Genomic DNA, 21,778 nt, shown 5'->3' on the forward strand with positions numbered 1-21,778 from the left:
ATAAATCATTATGGAAATATCCATTTACAATTATAAAAGCCTGAAAAAAAGCATGTCTGCGATGTTATCGCCATGCGATGATTTGTAGATACTTTATTTTTTATCGCGATATTTTCGACGACGATGTTTTTAAACTGCGAAGTTTTTGAACCGCTTTATTTTGGACGACGATGTTTTGTATCACGATGTTTTAGAACCGCGATGTATTCTCTTTGCGATGTTTTCTCCCACGATGTTTTGTAGCACGACGGTTTCGCCTTACGTTGTTTTCGTCCGCGATATTTTCGGCTATAACCATACCAATATGTGGTATGTGTGGTGGTGAAATGAGGAATCTGACTCTAGACCAACTTGGATACACCCACCTAATAGTAAGTCATCAAACGAATTTTGTTGATCCTGCTAATGGTGCCAACACAGATGATAGAATTTCTACAGGGTCATCTTAAAAAATAATTGTATACAATATTAGAGGAATGACATCTACAATGCTGCCTCATCCGTCACCTTGCTAAATTGTGATGACGATCTATCAAAATAGAGACAGTTTTCTGGCCATTTTGAAAACCATCAGGAAATTGTTTGTGTAAATGGAAAACAGCAATGCCTATCACTATTGACAAATGTGAAATAGGACCACTTCAATTGACAAATGCCAATTAGGAAGGCATGAACTGCTTTTAATGTGTTTAAAGTACAGTGATGACCATCGAGGGATACTAGAAGTTCTCATCAGGGCCACATCATGCATTCTTCTGGTAATGTTGTATAATGTAATAAAACAACGTGGTTCTGTTAGAAAAATAAATATATATAAGTCTATATATACATTTATTTATGCTGCTTTTCTTGTTCAGCATCAGCTTCTTTGCTTTTATTGTGGTTCATGGGTGGTACATCATTTGTTGCAAGAATGCCTTTATTTTTTTTAAATTGCCATAATCGAGTTATTATGTAAATAGATTGATGAATTACTTCTAATTTCTTTTAATCAACGGACTTATTAATTATTTAATTTATTAACATTATAATAAAACAATTTGATGGAAATTTAAAAAAAATAGTTTTTTAAAGCTAATATATGTCATAAATATTTTCATCATTCATTTGTTTTTAAATACATTTTTAAAAATGTATCCTTGACTTTTTGGGGTCAGTTTCCTCTTGTTTGAATTTTTTTGAGGGACTGCTATTTTTACATGTGAGAAGTGGAGGTTAGGTAAACAGAATTTTCCAAATAATTATCAATGAACATCATCTCTCTTAGTAGAAAAAATTACAGCTGAAGAAATGAGGATGTATATCTACACATCTTTATCTATCTTTTATTACATTACTTATATTTTATCATAAAATAATAACAAAATTTAATAGGAAAATCATTGCAAAGATCAGCACATACAAGCACAAGCTAATTGCCATACTGTTGCATGTGTTTGTATAGTCGTGGCCATAGTCAATTGCTGTAAAGTTGCAGAGGGTAACAACCTCTAATGAGAGAATTTAAATGGAGTCAGAGAGCAGAGAAAAGTGGGTGTGACATAAATGTAAAATGAAAGTGTTTCCTTTATGCATGGAATGTATTGGGTTGGCAACTAAATAATTGCAGATTTTTTTTAGAAAATCAAAGACAACTTTTTTCATGGAACTAAATAACTTTATTCTGTAATGTATTGCCTATTTTGATCAATGACCTTTTGCCATCTTTCAGGCAGCATCATAATCCCATGTTCATAAAACTTCTGGTTTTTATTAGCAAAAATCTGAATCAGGTATGATTTGACATCATCATCATTATTGAAATTTTTACCATTCAAGGAGTTTTGTAAAGATCGAAACAAAACGTAATCATATGGTGCAAGGTCAGGACTATATGGTGGATGTGACATAACATCCCAACCAAGCTCCAATAATTTTTGCCGAGTGACCAAAGATGTGTGTGGCCTTGCATTGTCATGATGGAATACAACACCTTTTCAATTTGTCAATTCGGGCCGCTTTTTTTCAACTGCATTGTTTAATTTCATTAAGTTGTTCAATGTAAACATCAGAATTGATCGTTCGGTTGGGTGGTAAGAGTTCAAAGCAGACAATTCCTTTGTAATTCCACCAAATTGATAACAAAACCTTCTTTTGATGAATATCAGCTTTTGATGTTGTTTGAGTTGGTTCACCCGGCCTGCTCCACGATCTTTTCCGCTTGATATTGTTGTAAACAACCCATTTTTCATCGCCAGTTATCAGTCGTTTTAAAAATGGATCATTTTCATTACGTTTCTTTAGCAAATCGCAGCTGTTAATGTGTTGCGTTAAATGTGTTTCTTTCAGTTCGTGAAGAACCCATGTATCGAGTTTTTGAACATAGCTAAGTTGTTCTATGTGATTTTCAATGCATGTATGTGATACATGAAGCTTCTCTGCAATCTCACGTGTTGTACTGTGACGATCTGAACCGATTATTGCTTTGATTAGGTCATCATCGTCTTCAACTGGACGACCAGAGTGTTTTTCATCTTTGAGTGAAAAATCACCAGAACGAAATTTGGCAAACCAATTTTGACACTGCTGTTCTTTTAAGGCTTCGTCACCATAAACAGCGCATAACTTTTAAGAGCTTGCGATGCGTTTTTTTCTTTGCGGAAATAAAAAAGCAAAATATGACGAAAATGTTCCTTTTGATTTTCCATTTTTCAACGAACGCCAAACGAAAACTACGCAACCGATCAAAAAAACTTTTTTTACTTATTGACAGCTGAATTGCCAACTATCAAATAACAAAATGTGTTTTACATTTGTAATACGTCTGCAACCCTAAAAATTCAACTGAAGCCATCTATGAGTGAAATCCGCAATTACTTAGTTGCCAATCCAATATATCCTAACATCCTAAACACGGATGATTTTATGGGTTATTAAATTTTTTACTCAAACTTTCAGAAATTCTTCAAAAATACAAAAAATTTCAATCAAAGTAAATCTATACAGTTTGTTGCATTCAGTTTTCATTTTCATACTTTTAGAGGTTCTTTATGACAGTCTCAAATAGCATTAAGTGTATCTGCCATTGTTAAAACAAACTAGCATTTACTGCATAAGATAGTGACAGTGGTCCAGTTAAATCTGTGGGCACATATTCAGATCTGCTGTTAGAAATTTCTGTCTTATGAACAGGAGCCCTTATATATGCAAATGTTTTTTTTTTTTTTTTCTTTTTCTTTTGGGGTGTGTGTGTCTTTTAATAAGGATACAAATATAAGGAAGGCATTAATAAGGAATGCATGACTTGGCTTATAAGCAGATAGCTTTTGTAATTGAGGTTCGATAAATGGCTAGTTATCAGCTTAACATTAGCACTTATTCTAGGATGTGCTAGTTGATGTTATGTGTCGAAAGTGAGCCCTCGAAATTGGAGGAAAGGATGTGGTCATAACTCAGTATCGCAGGAAAGTTTCATATAAGTACTTTGTAACTTCACTGTAATTTAATATACACTGACTACCAATAAGTATTTGGACACCTATGCAAATGATGATATCTGCGGTCCTAAGGTACGTCACGGACTCCGCCGTTATATATCGTGTAGAAAACAGCATCGGCTTAAGTCGCATGCAAGATGCCTCGCAGTTTGGAGCTTTCTGATTTCGAGAAAGGTATAATTATCGGGTTTCACAAATGTGGCCGATCCTTAAGGGACATATCTAGTGATCTAAAGTACCCAAAATCGACAGTGGCCTATGTGATTAAGAAGTGGAAGGTGAGCGTTGATTGTCGGAATGTGCCCCGAGTCGGCAGACCAACGAAACTGGGAGATAGAGACCGACGAGTGCTGTCCAGAGAAATTCGGAAGAACCGCACCCAACCGATGGCCCTCATCTGCGAGGAGTTTCAACAGGCATCCGGGAGTATTGTTTCAATGAATACCATTTGTAAGAAAGCACATCTGCTTGGTTTTCATGGTCGTGCTGCTGCCTATAAGCCTTTGATCACAAAGTCCAACCGCGCTGCTTGGTTAATGTGGTGCAAATCACATCGAAGTTGGACCGTAAATCAGTGGAAAAGGGTTCTTTGGAGTGACGAATCAAGGTTCACCCTTTACCGTTTGGATGGCAGGGTCTGGGTCTGGTGTCTACGTGGAGAACGTCTCCTGCCAGAATGCATAGTGCCAACAGTCAAGTTTGGCGGAGGTGGAATCATGGTCTGGGGGTGTTTCTCCTGGTATGGGCTGGGACCCTTGGTCCCCATTCATGGTTAGCTCTACTCCGATGCCTACTGCACTATTTTGGATGACAATGTGCTTCCTACGTTGTGGCAGTTTTACAGGTTGGACCCCTGTTACTTTCAGGACGACAATGCCAGTTGTCATGTTTGGATGTTAACAAAGGCTTGGTATTGTGCCAATGGAATTCATTGAATGGACTGGCCTGCCCAGAGTCCAGACCTGAACCCTATCGAGAACCTCTGGGACGAGTTGCATCGCCAAATTCAGGGGTGGCTTACCCGTGCAAAATCGGTGAAGGAACTTCTATGTCTTCTCCAGGCCGAGTGGAAGAAAATACCACTAGCTGTCATACAAAGACTTGTGGAAAGTATGCCCTGGAGGATCCACGCTGTAATTACCTCTCGTGGAGTCTGTACCAACTATTGATTTTGAATAAAGTTAGTTTTTCTTTTCTATCACAGGTGTCCAAATACTTATTGGTAGTCAGTGTATTAGGCATTGAAATAGCCTCTATCGAAGATTCAAACATCTGCAGGGTTATTTTTGGTTTTCAGTATGTATGCAGTGTCGATGCTGAATCGCCTCGTGTAATCTGAATGGAAAAAAATTAACTAGGAAAAACATTTACGTAATCTAATGTTGTAATACTGTTTTGAGGTGTGTTAAATATTCCTCTTTCGATATACTAGCAATTAAGATGTCAAGATAGATAAATATAAAATAGAAAGCCTATATAGCACTTTGTTAATGGCTGCACAGTAATAACAATGGTAGCTAAAGACTTCATTTATTTGTTTAAATTTTGAGCTCTGTAATTAGATGAGAGCTATCCACAATACAGGAGGATGGATTATAAGAGGAAACACAAGTGAATTTGGAAAGACCAGAAAAAGTACAGGGTGGTTAAAATTAAAATTCCCCTACTCTGAGCTCTCTATACATCGAACTACTGAGTGTAAAGGCCCCAAAATTGTTGAACATACTATTCAAGACATGGGGGAAACGGATTACATGAAAAAAAAAATTAGTCCCAGAAACACCGATAGTTGGCGCTGTGCAACAGAAAATATGCTGAAAAGACACAAATAATTACAGACACACAAAAATTACACTGGTTATCATAAATTAAGGAAAAATCATGATTACTGAAAAAGTTACATTTAGAATTTTATGAAACTTACCTACAATCTACAACACATGGTAAGGTATCAAATAACATAAAAATAAATTACCAGACAATTATGGTAGTATAGAAATTAGCACATGTATAAAATGAACAAATTGTTTGCTATAGGGAAAGTACCTTCAATATGGAATATGGTCGCCGCTAAAAGGAATACAGCACATACAGCGATGCGTGATGCTTACAATTATGCGGTCTATCAGTTCCATAGGAAGTGAGAGCCATTGCTTTTGCAAAGCAGTTGCAAGTGCGGTAAGGGTCTGAGGGGGTGGATTGAGAGCAGTTAGACGTCTCTCTAAAACATCCCAAACGTGCTCGATAGGATTCAAGTACGGGGATCGAACTGGCCACTCCATGCGCATAATTGTTTCCTGTTGAAGATAATCATTTATGATGCGACCCCTGTGTGGTCTTGCGTTATCGTCCTGTAACAGGAAAGCATCACCTATTGCCCCGGCACATGGGTGCACATAAGCATCAAGGATGTCATCTCTATAAACCGGAGCATTCATGATTTCTGTTGGAAAGACAGGGAGGTCTGTGCATCCATTCAAAGAGATGTCACCCCAAACACAGACACTGCCTCTTTCCATATGTGTCTCTTTAACGGATGATAATGGGTTCCAGGTTCTCTCCGTATCAAATAACGCCTACTATCGCTTTCTAGATTAAACCTAGACTCATCCGTAAAGAGAACAGCCCTCCACTGATCAGGTGTCCAGTAGACATGTTGTTGTGCCTACTGCACGACTATGGTTTGAAATCGCCTCCAAAATCTATGAACCACAGAAGGACTCACATTTAGCCATCTAGCCACTTCTGTTTGACTTTATCTTGCCTCTAGTCTCCCAATGGCTCTCCATCGTAGTTCTGCAGGCAAATGATGCCTGGAGGTCATTGTTACGAATTGGCTATCTCAGATTTCTGATGTCACTATGACAGTGAAATATGTGGGCTTGCTCTCAAACATGGACTTTTATTCTCCTCGCAGATGACGTGTTCCGAGTGCAGCGCCACTAATTTGCATATTGCAGTTTTATTCAGCTACTCTTACTTGGCAACATATTCAAATTTTACAGTTTGGCTTATTTTTGAGGGAGTTATTGCTATTTTCGTGATTTTTTCTTAATTTATGATAACCAATGTACATGAGGTATGGAAATATTCCTTTTTAATTTCTGTTGCTGATATTAAAAAAGGAAGAAACAAAAAAGTTAAGAAACTTAAACTGTCATTGTAACTGCAGTTTTGTTCTCTGATCATCTCGTTCTCCAAATCTTAATCCATGTGATTTTTGGCTAAGGGGTTACTTAAAAAATCTTGTTTATCGATGACATCTGGTAACTTTGGCAGATTTGAAAGACAGTATCACTCTGCATGTGAGAAGCATCTCACAATTACGATCCACAGTTAAACAAGCTGTCCACAGACTTCAGATTTTACATCTTGAAGAAGGAATACACATTAAGCAGCTTCCCTGCATCGATATGGTCTTTGTGATATGAATGCTTGGTACGTTCGAATAAAATGTGTTATAAAGTGTATTTTGTGTCTTTTCAGCATATGTTCTGTTGTACAGTGCCACCTGTATTTCTTGAACTGATTTTTTTTCACGTAATCGTTTCCCCATGCCTTTTACACTCAGTAATCGATGTATAGAGAGCTCAGAGTAAGGGTGTTTTAATTTTAACCACCTTGTATTATAAAAAAAATTACAACAGAAAGAGGAGAAAGCCAAAGTAAAATGAGAAATTCAAAGGAATATTGCCAAATTAAAATAAATAATTTTGAATTACGTATTTTGTATCTTTATGTATACAAATACATAATTTGTTACATTGTTTAATACATTAATTTCTCTATAATGCATAATTATTTTTTAGCAATTTATTTATTAGGCTACAGGCATGCTTAAAAATTGAATTATTTCAAAAAGATTAATCGATTTGTGTTTCTTTGCAGAAATTATCACTACAAATAACTTACATAATGTTTAAATTTCTTTATAGTAAAAATTACTTAATATATATGTATATATACAGTAATAAACTGATAATAATGCAATACAATTTTATTAATACTCCTGCGGTGGTATGGAGATTATATGGCGTAGCCTTGAATCTGGCTTTAAATCTTGGAGAAGGTATGGATGGTTATAACTGTGTACTGTCTTTGAAGCATGAGGGTACTTAAGATGCTGTCAAGCCAAAATATCCACTTGAGAAGTTCGTCGAAAAGGGTTGAGAGACTCTCGGATCGCTGAGGTATCCCCATCGAAATTTGGTTGGAGCTGGGCAAAATTGTTCTATCTTAGGTATCCAAGCCAATACGTGTAACTGTTGCTTTTTGACCACAATCAGATTTATGGATTTTATCTGGTGTTATTGTCAGATTGGTGAGATAAATCTCAACTCACAGTTTCATCAGTTGCAAGTATCTCCTGCCCACCGCATATTCACAAAGCCTACAGACCGTTTCTTCTACTGTTTGCTCCGATTGGTTAAAACAGGAAACGTAGGGTTACAAAATCTTGTACTTGGCAACTTTTCCTTCATCGCCTATACTACTTGTATATCAGCCTCCTGTACTGAAAAGTGTGTGAAATCCAATGCCGAAACCGCAGCTCAAATGTAACGAGGATGGAAAAATTTCTCGGATTTCTATATCTCTGCTCGTGAACTTTTACGAACTCTGCCCTGGACGGATTTGTTTTTATCCTCACTTTATTGAATGACTTTGTCATTATTGGTCTTTGCCTTCGGGTCTCCTGTTAAAAATTCAACACCTTCTTTTTCTCTATTTTTGTTAATGCTAATTTTTCTTATTTTTATCTACTGGTTTGTACTCTTTGTAGTAGGTACCAGTAGCAAGATTATGATCCAAGATGCCGAAAATCGTTTCAATAGAAACAGCGCATAATGGAATAAAATATAATTTTAATTATACTTACTCATAATTTAGGTTAAAAGAATAGGTAACTGATGCCCTTAAATGTTTATTGAATTGACTGTTAACACTTTTCTTGCGAAACAATTATTGTACTTTCAACAGTTTAAATTCAAATACAAATAAACTATTAATAAGATCAGTAGGTTATTTAAAATATATTCCACACAATTCTCCTTAGCTTTCATTAATAAAATAAAAAAATATCGAATGAAATAACAGCTGTTTCTCGTCGCTGTACTGAAAGGTGTGTTTGATATTAATTACCACGCCTACAAGGCCATAACTCGCTGTTCCAAATATGACCGACAAGCAGATGTTTCATCCACTGAGAGCAGACCGTAGAGAAATGGTCTGTAGGCTTTGTGAATATGCTTGCCCACCAGCAGCTGAATGGTAAAGTCGCTGAACACTGGTAGTTCGGTCCAAGGTTCGAATCCCGTGAACGGGCTGGCTGCGTGGGCATTTTCGTAGTTTCCCCATGTGTAACGTGTATAGGAGTCAGTTTCCTCAGAAAGTCCTCCACGAAGGCAGATAGCTCTCGATGCTTTGCCATAATCACACACACACGCAAGTATCTCCTGCTTTTATGAAAGAGCTACTTATGTTCATATGATTTCTCAGTTAACAAAAGGAATTGGAAGAGAATTTTCATTTTTACAAAAAATGTGTAAATCAGGTTTCTTCCTGGACAGTTGAAGAAGTGATGCAGCTGTGGGGTTGTATGTATTTGAAAATAAATGTTTTACTATTTCTACAATAAAACCACAAAGTTATTAAATAATTTTCCCAGAAAAATTCGGTGAAAGTTATGGTAGAATTTTTATACATGTACATATATTGTGTTATTGAACCTTTTCTCTTGTGGACATGTTGGTCTAGTAAGAAAATTATCATTACAATTTAAGATTTTATTAATGAAATAAAATCAAATAACCATAGAAAGTTATTGCAGTCATAAAATGATGTTATATATATGCATAATCAAAATATTTAAATTAGTAATATATGGCTAAAATATAAAAATATTAACGTGAAATATAAAAAAAAAGTCAGTTTCTTCTGAACAGTTATCTGTGCTGTAGACGAAATTCTGCTGAAAATTCACCAATTGCAAAATCTTGCTTTACCTTGATGCTGTTGTATTGTAGAAAGGAATGTGTACTTTCTGTTCAGATGTGATGTACTCCATATCATCTCATGTAAAGTTCAGCAGGATTTAGAGAAAATTTTCACCTATTTTGAATTGATCCATTCGCAACTTAATGCATTTGTCAGGAATGATCAATTCCCGTCAGTCATTTAGCCGTCTCGCCGCTGAGAACGTTGCCTAAGGTGCACCATGTTATTTTACACGTATCAGAATGGAGACATTCCTTTCTTATTTTAATGGAGGGCACTTCGAGGGATGTATCTGAGGTTCTGTCGCTTCTATTCTTCTAGCATTAAATTGTAGTCAAAATTTAGCCACCCTTTTTTTCTTTATTTTTAGGTCAAGAAAGCTTAATAAAAGCGAAAATTGGGGCCTCAGTTCTGGCCTGAACCAAAGCGTCTGTTGGTTTTCATCAAGCCTTTCTTTTTAGGAAGGTAAGAGACTTCACAAATGTAATTAATTTTCACTCTGTCTTTCTATCCTGTATGGTCTGATGTTACGACATTTTCCCAATGATTTCTTTAAAGTGGTTGTCAGCTTAGTTAACCAGAGACCTTCCTTGATACAGGCCTGGTGTATAAAGTTTCTACTGTGTTAAAAAAAAATTCTACTGTAAGATTCGGATCACTTTATGTTTATTTTTATAAACTTTAGTGGTTTTCCAAGTTATGCTTTTAATCATATTTCATCGCACCAAAACTATTAAATTATTTAAATTAACTGATTAGCAGCCTTCGCTATTTCCAATTATAGATTAATAACTAATTTATAAATTTCTGTTCATATTTGTTTTGTTAAAAAAACCATCATAACAAAACTTAAAAATATATCATAGATTTGAAGAACTCAAAGAGATGATTTTTTAGATGGTGTCTGCTCTAAATGATGCAAAACAAGAATAGTTTTGACACACGTTATACAGCTATGTCAAAAACAGAAAAACTTTTTATAAATTTAAGAATTAAAAATTTTTTATAAATTTAAGATAAATTGTTTAACATTTTCAATTCATGGTTAATGTGTATTTTTAATCTAATAATACATTGCTGTGCATCGTTAAGATGGTTTGAAATTCCACACTTGCAATAGAAGCTATCATTGCTCTATCAATAGCCCAAAAGGGCTGTAGACTTGAAATGGCATTTTGGGTCCAATTACTATGAATGGCTGTATCACTTTTCAAATTGTTGCCACCAAATTTTTTATTGCCCTGTATTATATTTAAACTAAATAATGAAGAATCTGTATGAATGTATGTATGTTACTTTCATTGTGAAAAAACAATGGTATTTTTATATTATAGAGTCGTCAAATTTTGAATAACATAGTCCTCCACCCGAACATGGGCCTGCATGCGTGCATTTGGAATTTGTTTATTGTCTATTTCATATTTTATAAAACTTTAACAAATTTTGATTGAAAAAATCAATTTCAAAGCGAGCAGTAGCAACACTGTAGGGAATAAAACATTTTTATCTCCAGCGTGCGAGACTGTCTATCAGAAATTCTAAAGATACAAATAAATATTTTAGCCCATATGCTCTCGAAATGTGTTTGTGTTTGTATCTGTAAATGAAAAAAGCACCTCTTTAGGCATAATACAAAATCTGAATTCTGTGAAATTCCATGCATGACCTGCTTTTAAAATTCTTTTTCCTTCAGTAATATAGCAAGAGTTTACACCTCTTTGAATTTTACCACACACTGAATGAAATCAAATGTTTCAGAAAAGCTTAGCAGCTCCATTTTGGGATGTGTAAGGTCAGATCACAATACTGTTTTTTTATCCGCCATGCTAATGTATGAAAGCGCCACCTATAGATAAATTTAATCGTGTATTATGAAAAGTTAAAAAAAAAAAAAAAAACAGTCATCGTAAGCATGTGCTATTAAGCAATATAAGTATATGCTTTGGGCAGCAAGGTGGAAGGAGGAACAACAGAATTTATTTTGCTTAGCAAATTGTGTCCAAACCGACCTTGCATTTAAGGATCATATATGTTTTAAGAGCTTTTATTCCTCTTAAGTATATATGAATGGTTGAATGAATAAATAACTGGATAATTTAGACTGGAAAAAAAGGCATATACTTAAGATATGTAAAAAATAAATTGTGCCAGTGAGCGGTAAAGTCGCTGAACACTGGTAGTTTGGTCTTGGGTTAGAGTCCTACAAACGGGCTGGCTTAGTAGGTGTTTTCATGGTTTTCCCTATGCATAACATGCACACAAGGCAGTTTCCCTTAGCTATTCCTTCATGAAGGCATCCCTTTCCCTAGGCAGATAGCCATCGAGGCTTTGCTGTAATCACATAAACAAACAAACTACTACAGATATGTGTAAAATTGGTGACACTGAAGAGGCTGAAATCACCTTTTTCGATGAATACAGTCTCTGAACCGAATCTTAATTTGCTGTTACGATGGGAAACGGTATCGTAGTGGTCCTGGTGTTAACATTTTGGTTTGGGGTAGCATATCCTTGTGATTTGATGCTTCCAGAAATGAGTCACAAGCTTTAAGGACAAGTTTGTAGTATACCTGTGAGGTTCTAGAATTAGAAATCCTGCCACTCTTATGAAGCTTACTGGAGTTACCTTTCAACAAATCATGAACAATAGGCTGATATTGCATACAAAATTAACTTTGCTCTGCTCTAAGTTCAGCATGTAACAACTTTTCCTTAGCTTGCACAGTTGTCTGATAGTTCTTCCATGGAACACATCTGCAATATGATTGAAGCCTGCCATATGTATATCATTGACATATTGTGGATGTGTATCGAATTCACATGGAATAGCATTTCAGACAGCCATCCAGAATCTTGTCCAATCAGTGTTATACCACGTGGAATCTATTATATATCCTTTAATTGTGTTTACTGAATATATAGCATGTTCCTTTTATGATTCCAGAGTGTCCTAACTTGTATCATTTATCATCACTCTTTTAAATATCTGTGCTGTAACTTGGAGCTTGTTGGTATTGTAATTTCACTGAACTGTAATATATTTTTTATTAATTTCATTTTTAAGAATGTTCTCTCATCTGTGGCCATGCTAATAGATCGTGACAAATATTAATAAGTTACATACTTCTAAATAATTGGTTTTAATATTTTATCACAGTTAGTTTAGCTAAAGCCTTAATAAACTGCAACCTTTTCCTCAACATTCCATGACTTTTCTTTGTCCAAATCTCTGGTAAGTTACTTGAGTCTTGTACATTAATAAAAGCACCAAACAACAGGATAGTGGTTAGTGACTCTGACTACCGAAGGGCCTAGGTCGAATCCCAGGGTAGGGATCAATGTTGTAAATATATAGTACCTGTGCAGTATGGGGGCACTTTAGATATATGGCAAGTCAAAAGTCCTTTCGAGAGGTTGGTGGGGTGAGGAGAAGAGGGGTAGAAGACCCTCGGACCCATCCCCTCGGGTTGGTGTCCATCATAATTGGGAGCAGAACTCAGCTAGGTCGCACTGTCACCTATACGGTGTTTAAAGCTGTTGCCAATGGCAGACATATCTTGAACTCCTTGGCATGAGAAATTTCGTGGGCTTGGGCAGAAAAATGAGCATTAATTAACAACAACAAAAGTGTTGCCAACAGGATAGTGGTTAATGAATCTGACTACCGTAGGTTGAATCCCAGGGAAGGAATCAATGTTGTAAATAGAGAACAAAGTCCAAAATCCAGGCTCATCGGGACTTCGGCAATTCCAGATTTGGGATCATCAGTTTAAATCTAGTAAGATGGCATGTAGAAATTATAAAATTAAAAATATGAAATCATAATTTATGAAATAATGAAGTATTTATGATCGGAATTTACGAAACAAAAGCTTAATATTTATTTGTTTACCTTATTAAACATTTCTTTCAATGCAAGTTGCTTTGTTTTTTGTGCTAATACTTTAAGTCTGTAGACAGACATGATCTGCTGTTCAGCTGACATAATCTTCTGTTTACAAAAAAAAAAAAAAAAAAAAAAAAAAAAAGCTAATATTTATTTATAATCTCTTGCTTAGTTACATTGTTGAAGTCCTGTAACTGCTGTTTCGAGAATTCCGACTAACTTGTCAATTGAAAATTTCTCATTTTCCATAACTTCTCTGTCACTTTCTTTACTATCGAAAGTGGTATTTTCTGGATCTAGAAATTTCGCCATTCATTAATTGATTGATGATTGAAAAGCATTGTCATTGCAATGAAAAACTTTTCATTTATTACCACTTTTCCACATTTCTTTACAAAATCCGTTAACTGGAAAATTTCACCTTTGTTTTGTGATATCTGAAAATCTTTAAAATTCGCGGCTAGCATCATCAAATTTAGCTATCCTTCACTATACGTATTTGGCTATGCATCATGAGCTTGGCGACTAACGACAAGTTCCGTTAAATTTTATCTTGCTTCTATTGCACACTTAGACAAGCTTGAATTGTATTATTAGTTTAGTTATTTATTATACTTATGTCTATTTCTTGTGCATGCTTAAGGCTTATTAGAGTTCTGAATAAATAAATTCCCACATATACTTAAGCCTTATTGTGGGCTGGTGTATGAATATTATCAACAAAATCTATTTTTAGCATACGGAAAGAGTTTTGGTGAATTTTTCCTCGTCAACATTTTTTAGTGCTTTTAACTTAAATCTGTAATCATCGCCAAAGGTTACCATACTCCTTTATTATTCAATTACTAACATAAAAAAATTGTTTAGGCATCATTACATGAGTCGTTACAGAAGTTGTCATGTTTTGATAAACATGTGGTGATGAAAGGAAAGTATAATAAATATTGATTCATGACGTCAGATCAATGAATCTGTGTGGAATGTTTGGGTTTGAGATGTGTGCCAAGCAAATACGCAGAAATGGAGCCAAATTACTGATTGTACAAATTTATGCTAAAATGACTGTTTTATAAATAAGGAGGTATTTTATTTAGTGTTGAAGTGAAATTAAGAATTGGGACTCTCCAGATGTTTTATTATACACGGAGGGAGGAATCAAATGCGCATGCGTTAGGCCTACAAGAAGATCTTTGGTTTTGAGGTCCAGATTTTAGATTATTCCAGATAATGGATGTCTGGATTTCGGACTTTGTACTGTATATAGTATTTTTGCAGCATGGGGGCACTGTAAATCTATGGCGAGCTGAAAGTCTTCTCATGTGGTTTGGTGGTAGGGGAAGAGGGGTGGTCTCCCTCAAAATTAGGGAGGAACTGGGCAAAACCTGATACTTATATGATGCCCAATGCTCTTGCCAACAACAGATGCAGTCTTGTACTCCTTGCCATTGATAAAATTTGTGGCCTTGTTCTGATTAAGTCAGACAAGCGAGATTAGTCACAACAGTGGCGTCATTAATAAGAACATTTTCATATGTTAAAAAGTTTCATTCAAGCATTTTTCTTTTCTTTGCAGAAATTACTGTATGCCTTGAATAGTGTATTTGCAGGAACTTCTTTTAAGCATCAACTGATTTTCTTTGCAGTAAATGAAAGGTTGCATGAACTAAAATAATGCTTAAGAAAAATATTTCCATGAATAAACATTAAAATGATTTAGTTTAAGGAGAATCAAAGTATGTATAACTTTTTTTACTTAAATTCGTTTTCATTTGATGTTTTAATGGTACATAGCAGAGCAACATTACTTCTTCTTTTTAAAGCTTTAAGGCCACCTACCTGTATTACAACATATTTTGTTTTCCAAAATCAAAAATTGCAATATTTTTCTTAATTTAAAATTTAAATACATAAATTTAATTCAGCAGCATATATGTAAGAATTCTGTGTGATGCTTTTTGATTACTTTTATTTTTGCCACTGCTGAGTTTAATCTATGTTTACGCAGGAAAAAGTATTTATCTTGGCACTGCTAAATTTTTAGGATATGTGACAGCTGTGGTATTCATTGATCCATGTTTGAGTGCAGTTCTTTCATGTGATTAATCTGTAGAACCATCTGTGTTGGTATATATTACATGAGTCATTACAGAAATTGTCATGTTTTGATAAACATGACAACCAATATGTTGACCTATAGAAAATCAATATCCAATATGTTGACCTATAGAAAATCATGTTAATATATGGCTTAAATATAGAAAATAAAATTGTGTATTTAGAGTAAGTAAGCCTCTAAAGGTGAAATATGCTTTGTCATATACCTACTTTTTTTTTGTATTCAGCAAGTAGCAAATGAATCGTTTTGCCATTTAAAGTGATTTTATATTTTAAAGTGCAACTGGTGCAGAAATACATACAGTTACAATCTTTTTCCAAGAGTTCTACAATATGCACTCCACTTTTAATAACGTTTTTGAGGAAAAAGTTTCATCTCAATAGGAGAAAGAAAAGTTTTGGAATTTAATCATATTTTTGCAATATAGATTGATAGTTGATAAATTAAACTATGTCACAGCATGAAAGGTTTTCTGCCTCAGTCAGATCCACAGATAGATGCCACAGACCATTCCACTGGCAATTTTAAAAAATACTACCTAACAAGTGTAAAAATACCTCAAAGAAATGCTGTTCCAGCTGCCCATTATGCTTTAGTTTATTTTTAGGCTAGCTCACTTCTCTGACCTGGCAATAGTCTTGAGCACCTTACAGGAGACAGTGCGATTTAGCTCAGTTCCACTCCCGATTTTGATGAAGAGCATCCCAGAGGGATGAGTCCAAGGGTCTCCCACTCCATCTTCCCCTATCACCAACCTCTTGAGAGGACTTTCGGTTCATCGCATCTTTAGAGTGTCCCCACGCCACCAGGATTCGAAACCAGGCCCTTTGCAGTCAGCAATGCTAACCACTAAACCGGTTGCACGGCACACAGTAATGCTACCTACAGCATTTAGCATTTGAGCTATTTTGTGTTCTTTGAGGTAGAAAGCAACATCTTGTGAATATAAATGCAATTAAAATATTTGCGCAATAAAATTCTTAGGTCCTTATGATTTTATGCATTTCTGCCCTAACTGTATTATCACCAATTATAAATTATTTAAATGTTTACTTCCAGATCAGCATGTAATTTATATCCAGATGAAAAGCTGGCAGCAGAAACTGTTTATAAAAACATTTAGTATAGATTATCTGTTTTCTATAAAATACGATTTCTTATTTCTGCAGTGATTCCATTAATATAAATTAAGGTTTAAAGTGCAGTTTTTTAATTAAAAAAAAAGTTTGTTTTAACTTTCAAATCACTGTAAGAATAAGTTTAATGAAAATGCTTAAAAAGTCAAATTTGTAATTGACTGTCCCTTTTCCCCTAAAACAGGAACATTTATTATTTTACTGATCCTTTTGCCTTGTACAGTGCCAGATCAACAAGTGGGTTATAAAAAGAGCTGTCTGCCCACTAGTTTTAGTAGAGAACAGAATTCAATAGGAATGTATGATTCATCAATGATTTTCCATGTCATGTGACACAGCTTGAACAAAAATTTAACATGGAATTAGACTGTATTTCCCGATGACACAACCTAAAAATTATCTGCATAGATTTCTGACCATATCCTATTATGCCATCATGGAGCAGTTTCGAAATTTAAATACATAAAACTATTACATTAAAAAAATATTAGTAGTTTGTTTTACCTCTATGTTTATAATCTAAAAAGATTAATGAATGATACTTTTAAGGCATATTTTTAATGGTAGGTATGAGTATAAAAGACAATATTCCAGTTTCATATCTGTGGCATTTTAATTTATTTCTGATATTAGAGATTATCCACTGTACCTAAATTTTATAATTCTTTTAATCTGAATTCACAGTGTGTGTGGATTTGATTTAATAATAATAAAGATACTGCATATTTTAAAAGATATATTTTCTGTAAAACATAATACATTAAAAAGTATTTACATATCAATGGTCCCCAACAGTTCAATTACATTTGATTTAAGATAAATTAAGAATGTAGTGTAAAATAATTTTAATTAAATGAAACAAAATTTTAGGCTCCTTTTGTGAAGAAATGAAGGATGAATTTAATTTTGAAATAATACTATCAGTATCCTTTCTTAATATGGATGTTTAGAAACTGATATAAATACTAAAAACTTTGTCGTATATTGTATAATATGATTTTCCATGTCATATGACACAGCTTGAACTTTTATTTGGTAGTCTGTATTTGAATCCATACTTTTCTGTGTATAAAGGACGCCCTTTCCATTTTCCAGACGTATTCGAAAAGGTAATCCTGTGTCATTTTCTATAATGGAGAATACTGTGTTTGGTAGTTGAACACCATCTTGGTCATAAGCAACTAACCTTATTAGATCTTGATAAGCTTGGATTCCACTTGGCAAAGCTATCATTTTAAATGCCAGTATTTCAGAATATTTTACATTTGGAGGGCAAGCTGTTCCAGCCTTTTCACATGACAGTTTACAGTACCTAGAATACACAGATCAGATTTACATCTATGTAAAAAATTTATTATCAAAACAGTAAGAAAATAAAACTCTCACAAAAGCATGAAATTAATCTTTGACTAAATTTTTATCTAGACTTCTTTGTGAATCAAATTTTCATTGTCAAGTCTAAGAAAGAAAATTTTATCTATATGGTAGTACTGCTAATCAGAATTTTTAAAGAATTTAATATCTTGAATTTATATTTTAGGTAAAGATTATTTTTAAATGATAATTCTGAATAAAGTGAGAAATTCAAATAAGCTTTTTAAGATTAAAGTGATATAGTGAACAGAAAAACAATCTAACATTGATAACCTTAGCAAAGAAATGGTATAATAATAGAAATTAAAATAAATACATAAAAGTGAAAATGGTAGTTTTGAAGCTGAATAAATATTATTTACATATAACAGATATATAATATTTTTAAAATCCAATAAAGATTGTAAGGTCCTGTTCTAGAGATGTCAGTTAATTGGAAATTTACTTTATACATACAAAAGTTAATACTTAAATTATAAAAAGTGCATAGATTTCTTTTTTTTTAGCTTAAAGCTCAGTCACATTAAGTCACAGTACAGTTGAGCTTGACCATCAGAAACAGTATTCCTTTTTAGAACAGACATGAAAGTTTTCTGCGTTTTCGCGGAATTCCGCTTTTTTGAATGTCACCCGTGCTGTTTTTGAGATCGGTGCAGAACCGTTGAGAAATCGCGACCGGCAAATGTGTGTGTGTGGGGGGGGGATGTAGGAAATGCTCCCTCTCTTCCTCTTTTCTTTGTAAAAAAAAACTTTACATCAGGCCTGAGATGGCAAAATGTATTGTTTCACATCAAGGCGAAGTAGGTGGCACTTATGTGGAAAGGCGGAACTATATGCGTATGAATATCGAATCAAAGAAGATCAAGCAACCGTCAAATGAGAGCTGACTTCAATAATTTCAGCGATAGGTGCTGGCATCATCTATTGGACATACGGATAACCTATTGATGTTATCAAGAGCACGTGCGAATTTTAGCGTGTGTAAAGTGGCATGCTGTAATTCGGAGTGTAGACCTTTATGTTATTTCTTTTTTTGTTTGTTGCTGCAAGTTTTTCAGTAACAATATCTTAAATCCGAATCATGAGCACAAAGAAGCGAGAATCTAAAAAAAAGCAATTAAACATTGCAGAAAATAAAAAAGTATCAATGGATTGTATAAAAGCTGCTGAAAAGAAATTGAGACTAGCTCTCAAACGGAAATTAGAAAAGTTGGCTGCAAAAGTAGCAAAAAAGAAAAAGCTTTTCCCCTAAAAATTTTTAATCAGGATTGAGTGAGACTGAGACAAAATAGTTATTTTTTATATTCCTCCTTTAACTATATGTTATTTTGTAACTATTATTATCTCATATGACTACTTTTTCTGGTGTTATATAAAGTAGTGTTTATTGAACTAAAAGTGAAGATAATTGAAAGCTATAGTAACAGTTATATATATATATATATATATATTTATCTTTTAAGACTTGTCACTGCCTGAAAATGGTCAGTAATATATAACATAAATATGAATATTAGTGTGTTGTAATGTTGTGTACAGTATTCATGTATCAGCTGTTAAATTAGTTATATAAAGAGCATCTTAAAGAAGGTTAATTCATTACAATTTCTTGATGATTTACTGATTTTTTTTAACAAGTAGAAGATAAAATTAATAGCAAAATAGTAACTACAAGTATTAATTTAGTTTAATTATATGTTTAATACTTTTTATATTAAAAGGTTTATATTTTATTAAAATGTTTTTTTTTTTTTTTTTTTGGGAGGTCGTGCGTGGTGTAGTTTTGTGTCCGCGCGTTGTTCAGCTTTTTTTTGCCAACTTGCACTTTCATGCCTGTTAGAAGTAATTGTAGTAGTACAAAAACTTGCAATGATAGCACTGAGTTCGAAGGATTAGAAAAATCAAAGAAGAAAATATCAAAGAAGTTTCTCTATTTACAGGATATTAGGTTTTGTAGTCTTTTTGCATTGACGTCTTTCAAAATTGAGACTGAACATTCTCCAAAATGGATGTATATTTCTACATCTAGTTCTTTACTAGTAAGCACAATAAGCTGTAATGTGCCATCAAATGTACCCTAACTAAAATTATAGTAATTTATGTCTGAAGGGAGGGGTAAGAAGGAAGAATTATAAAATGTCAAACGGAATCATTAGCAGAAGTGAAAATAAATGAATTTGCAGATAACGTAAAATGAAATTGTATTAAACACGTGTATAGGGGAATATAGATTTAAGTGGCTGAATATTTTAATATGTAGTGCATTTTTCTGTGGGATCATACTTAAATTATACGTGCTATACTATATTTTAGTCTTTTTTCTTGTTGTGGCTTTAATCTAGTTTTTATTGCTCTTTCAACTTCTGCAGATCATCTTTGAGAATTTTTCAATTCTTCCTTTATTTGAAAGCTTTAAGACTTATAATAATTAATTCTTAAAGTGTTAGAGTATTGTAGTTTAAGGGGAACTGCATATTCATGCGTTGTAAAAACCTAACTTAATCAAAACTGTGGAAGAAACTAATACTAAATCTATGAATCTAAAACTACTTTATCTAATAATTGATAAAATTTTATTAATTTCATTCTCTTATAAATAAATGCATATATATTGAAAAATATTTATCATCTCAATATATAGTATGAAAAAAATGAAATGACTGTTTTCTTTTAAAATGCATAATATAAAACATATGAGATGTGTGAAATTTGTTATTAATTATAATAATACCATAAATATTTATTTCCATGCCACGTGGATCATAGATTAGCAGATATAAGCCTCATGGAATGGCAATATATGCTGGACTGCCTGGATGATAAAAGCCCATTAGCATAATCTAATGTAAAGTGACAAAAAATGGAAAAACTAATTTATAAAAATTTCTAATATGAATAGAGAAGTGGAAAATAAATTATTGAGGAGATGACCTGCAGGTAACTTACACAAAGTGATGGAGAAAGTGAATTAATATTTGGAGTGTATAAGTTAGTGTACAAGTTATTTAATTTTATGAAGCTACTGAAATTTAAATCAACTTAAGTGACGAGTAAAGGGTTATCTTAGTAATCCTACTTTTTGTTTATTTTGACAAACCTTTTTTTTAATTCATGAGATTGTAGGATATTAGAACAATAATGTATTATATAATTTATATAAAATGTATGCAATGCCGATTTTGTCCAATTCTCTGATGTTTTTTAAGCGAAAACTGATTGCTGTGTACATGGAGGGGGGTAATACATGTTTCGTGCATGTGCTGAGACTGTGTGCACAATACCGAGTTTGCACAAAATTCTGTGATGTTTTTAAAATGAAAACAGACCGCTGTATATATGGAAAGAAACAGTGCATACAATATATACAGGGTAGCCCACAAAGGACCCCCCATTTTTAAACATAAATAACCTGAAAACAAAGATCAATAAAAGAATGAAACAAAAGGTATTTTTATTGGGACAACTGTAAAAATTTGATACAGAAGTTTCACATCTAATTACAAAAGTTGCCAATAGGTGGCACTGTAGTCGCAATACGTTCTAGAAAAAGGTAACAAATGTGTCCTGTGCAAGGTGTCATTGCAATCACATAATAATCTTTCAAAATGTCTACCTTTCGCAGTACAGAGGTGGCACAAATGAAAAACTTTTCACACACTTGCCTTAGTGTGTCGATGGAAATGGATGCACATGCCTCACAAATCGACTCTTCAAGCTTATCCAGTGTCACAGGCTTCTTCTGAAAGACAGTGTCCTTCAAGGTGCCCCACAAAAAGTAATCACAGGGGTAAGATCG

At 33.8% G+C, this 21,778-nt stretch overlaps 2 protein-coding genes across 7 annotated transcripts in view; one reads left to right on the top strand and one right to left on the bottom strand.

The window, feature by feature from the left end:
- pcm (5'-3' exoribonuclease pacman) overlaps positions 1 to 21,778 on the top strand; it is a 72,010-nt gene that overhangs the window by 39,439 nt on the left and 10,793 nt on the right. For both annotated transcript variants that reach the window (XR_004759257.2, XR_004759256.2), the window contains exon 2: positions 9,841 to 9,935. The gene's annotated coding sequence lies outside the window, so the exon portion shown is untranslated. The remainder of the gene's footprint in view (positions 1 to 9,840; positions 9,936 to 21,778) is intronic.
- LOC118195450 (hemicentin-1-like) overlaps positions 17,330 to 21,778 on the bottom strand; it is a 331,768-nt gene continuing 327,319 nt past the window's right edge. For all 5 annotated transcript variants that reach the window (XM_085827451.1, XM_085827448.1, XM_085827449.1 and 2 more), the window contains one exon: positions 17,330 to 17,920. In XM_085827451.1, coding sequence (XP_085683577.1) covers positions 17,542 to 17,920 — 379 coding nt within the window. In that variant the 3' untranslated portion in view covers positions 17,330 to 17,541. The remainder of the gene's footprint in view (positions 17,921 to 21,778) is intronic.

This window comes from Stegodyphus dumicola, chromosome 12 (genome assembly GCF_044657685.1).
Source record: "Stegodyphus dumicola isolate Sdum_Otavi_A_Nest chromosome 12, ASM4465768v1".
Taxonomy (NCBI): domain Eukaryota; kingdom Metazoa; phylum Arthropoda; class Arachnida; order Araneae; family Eresidae; genus Stegodyphus; species Stegodyphus dumicola.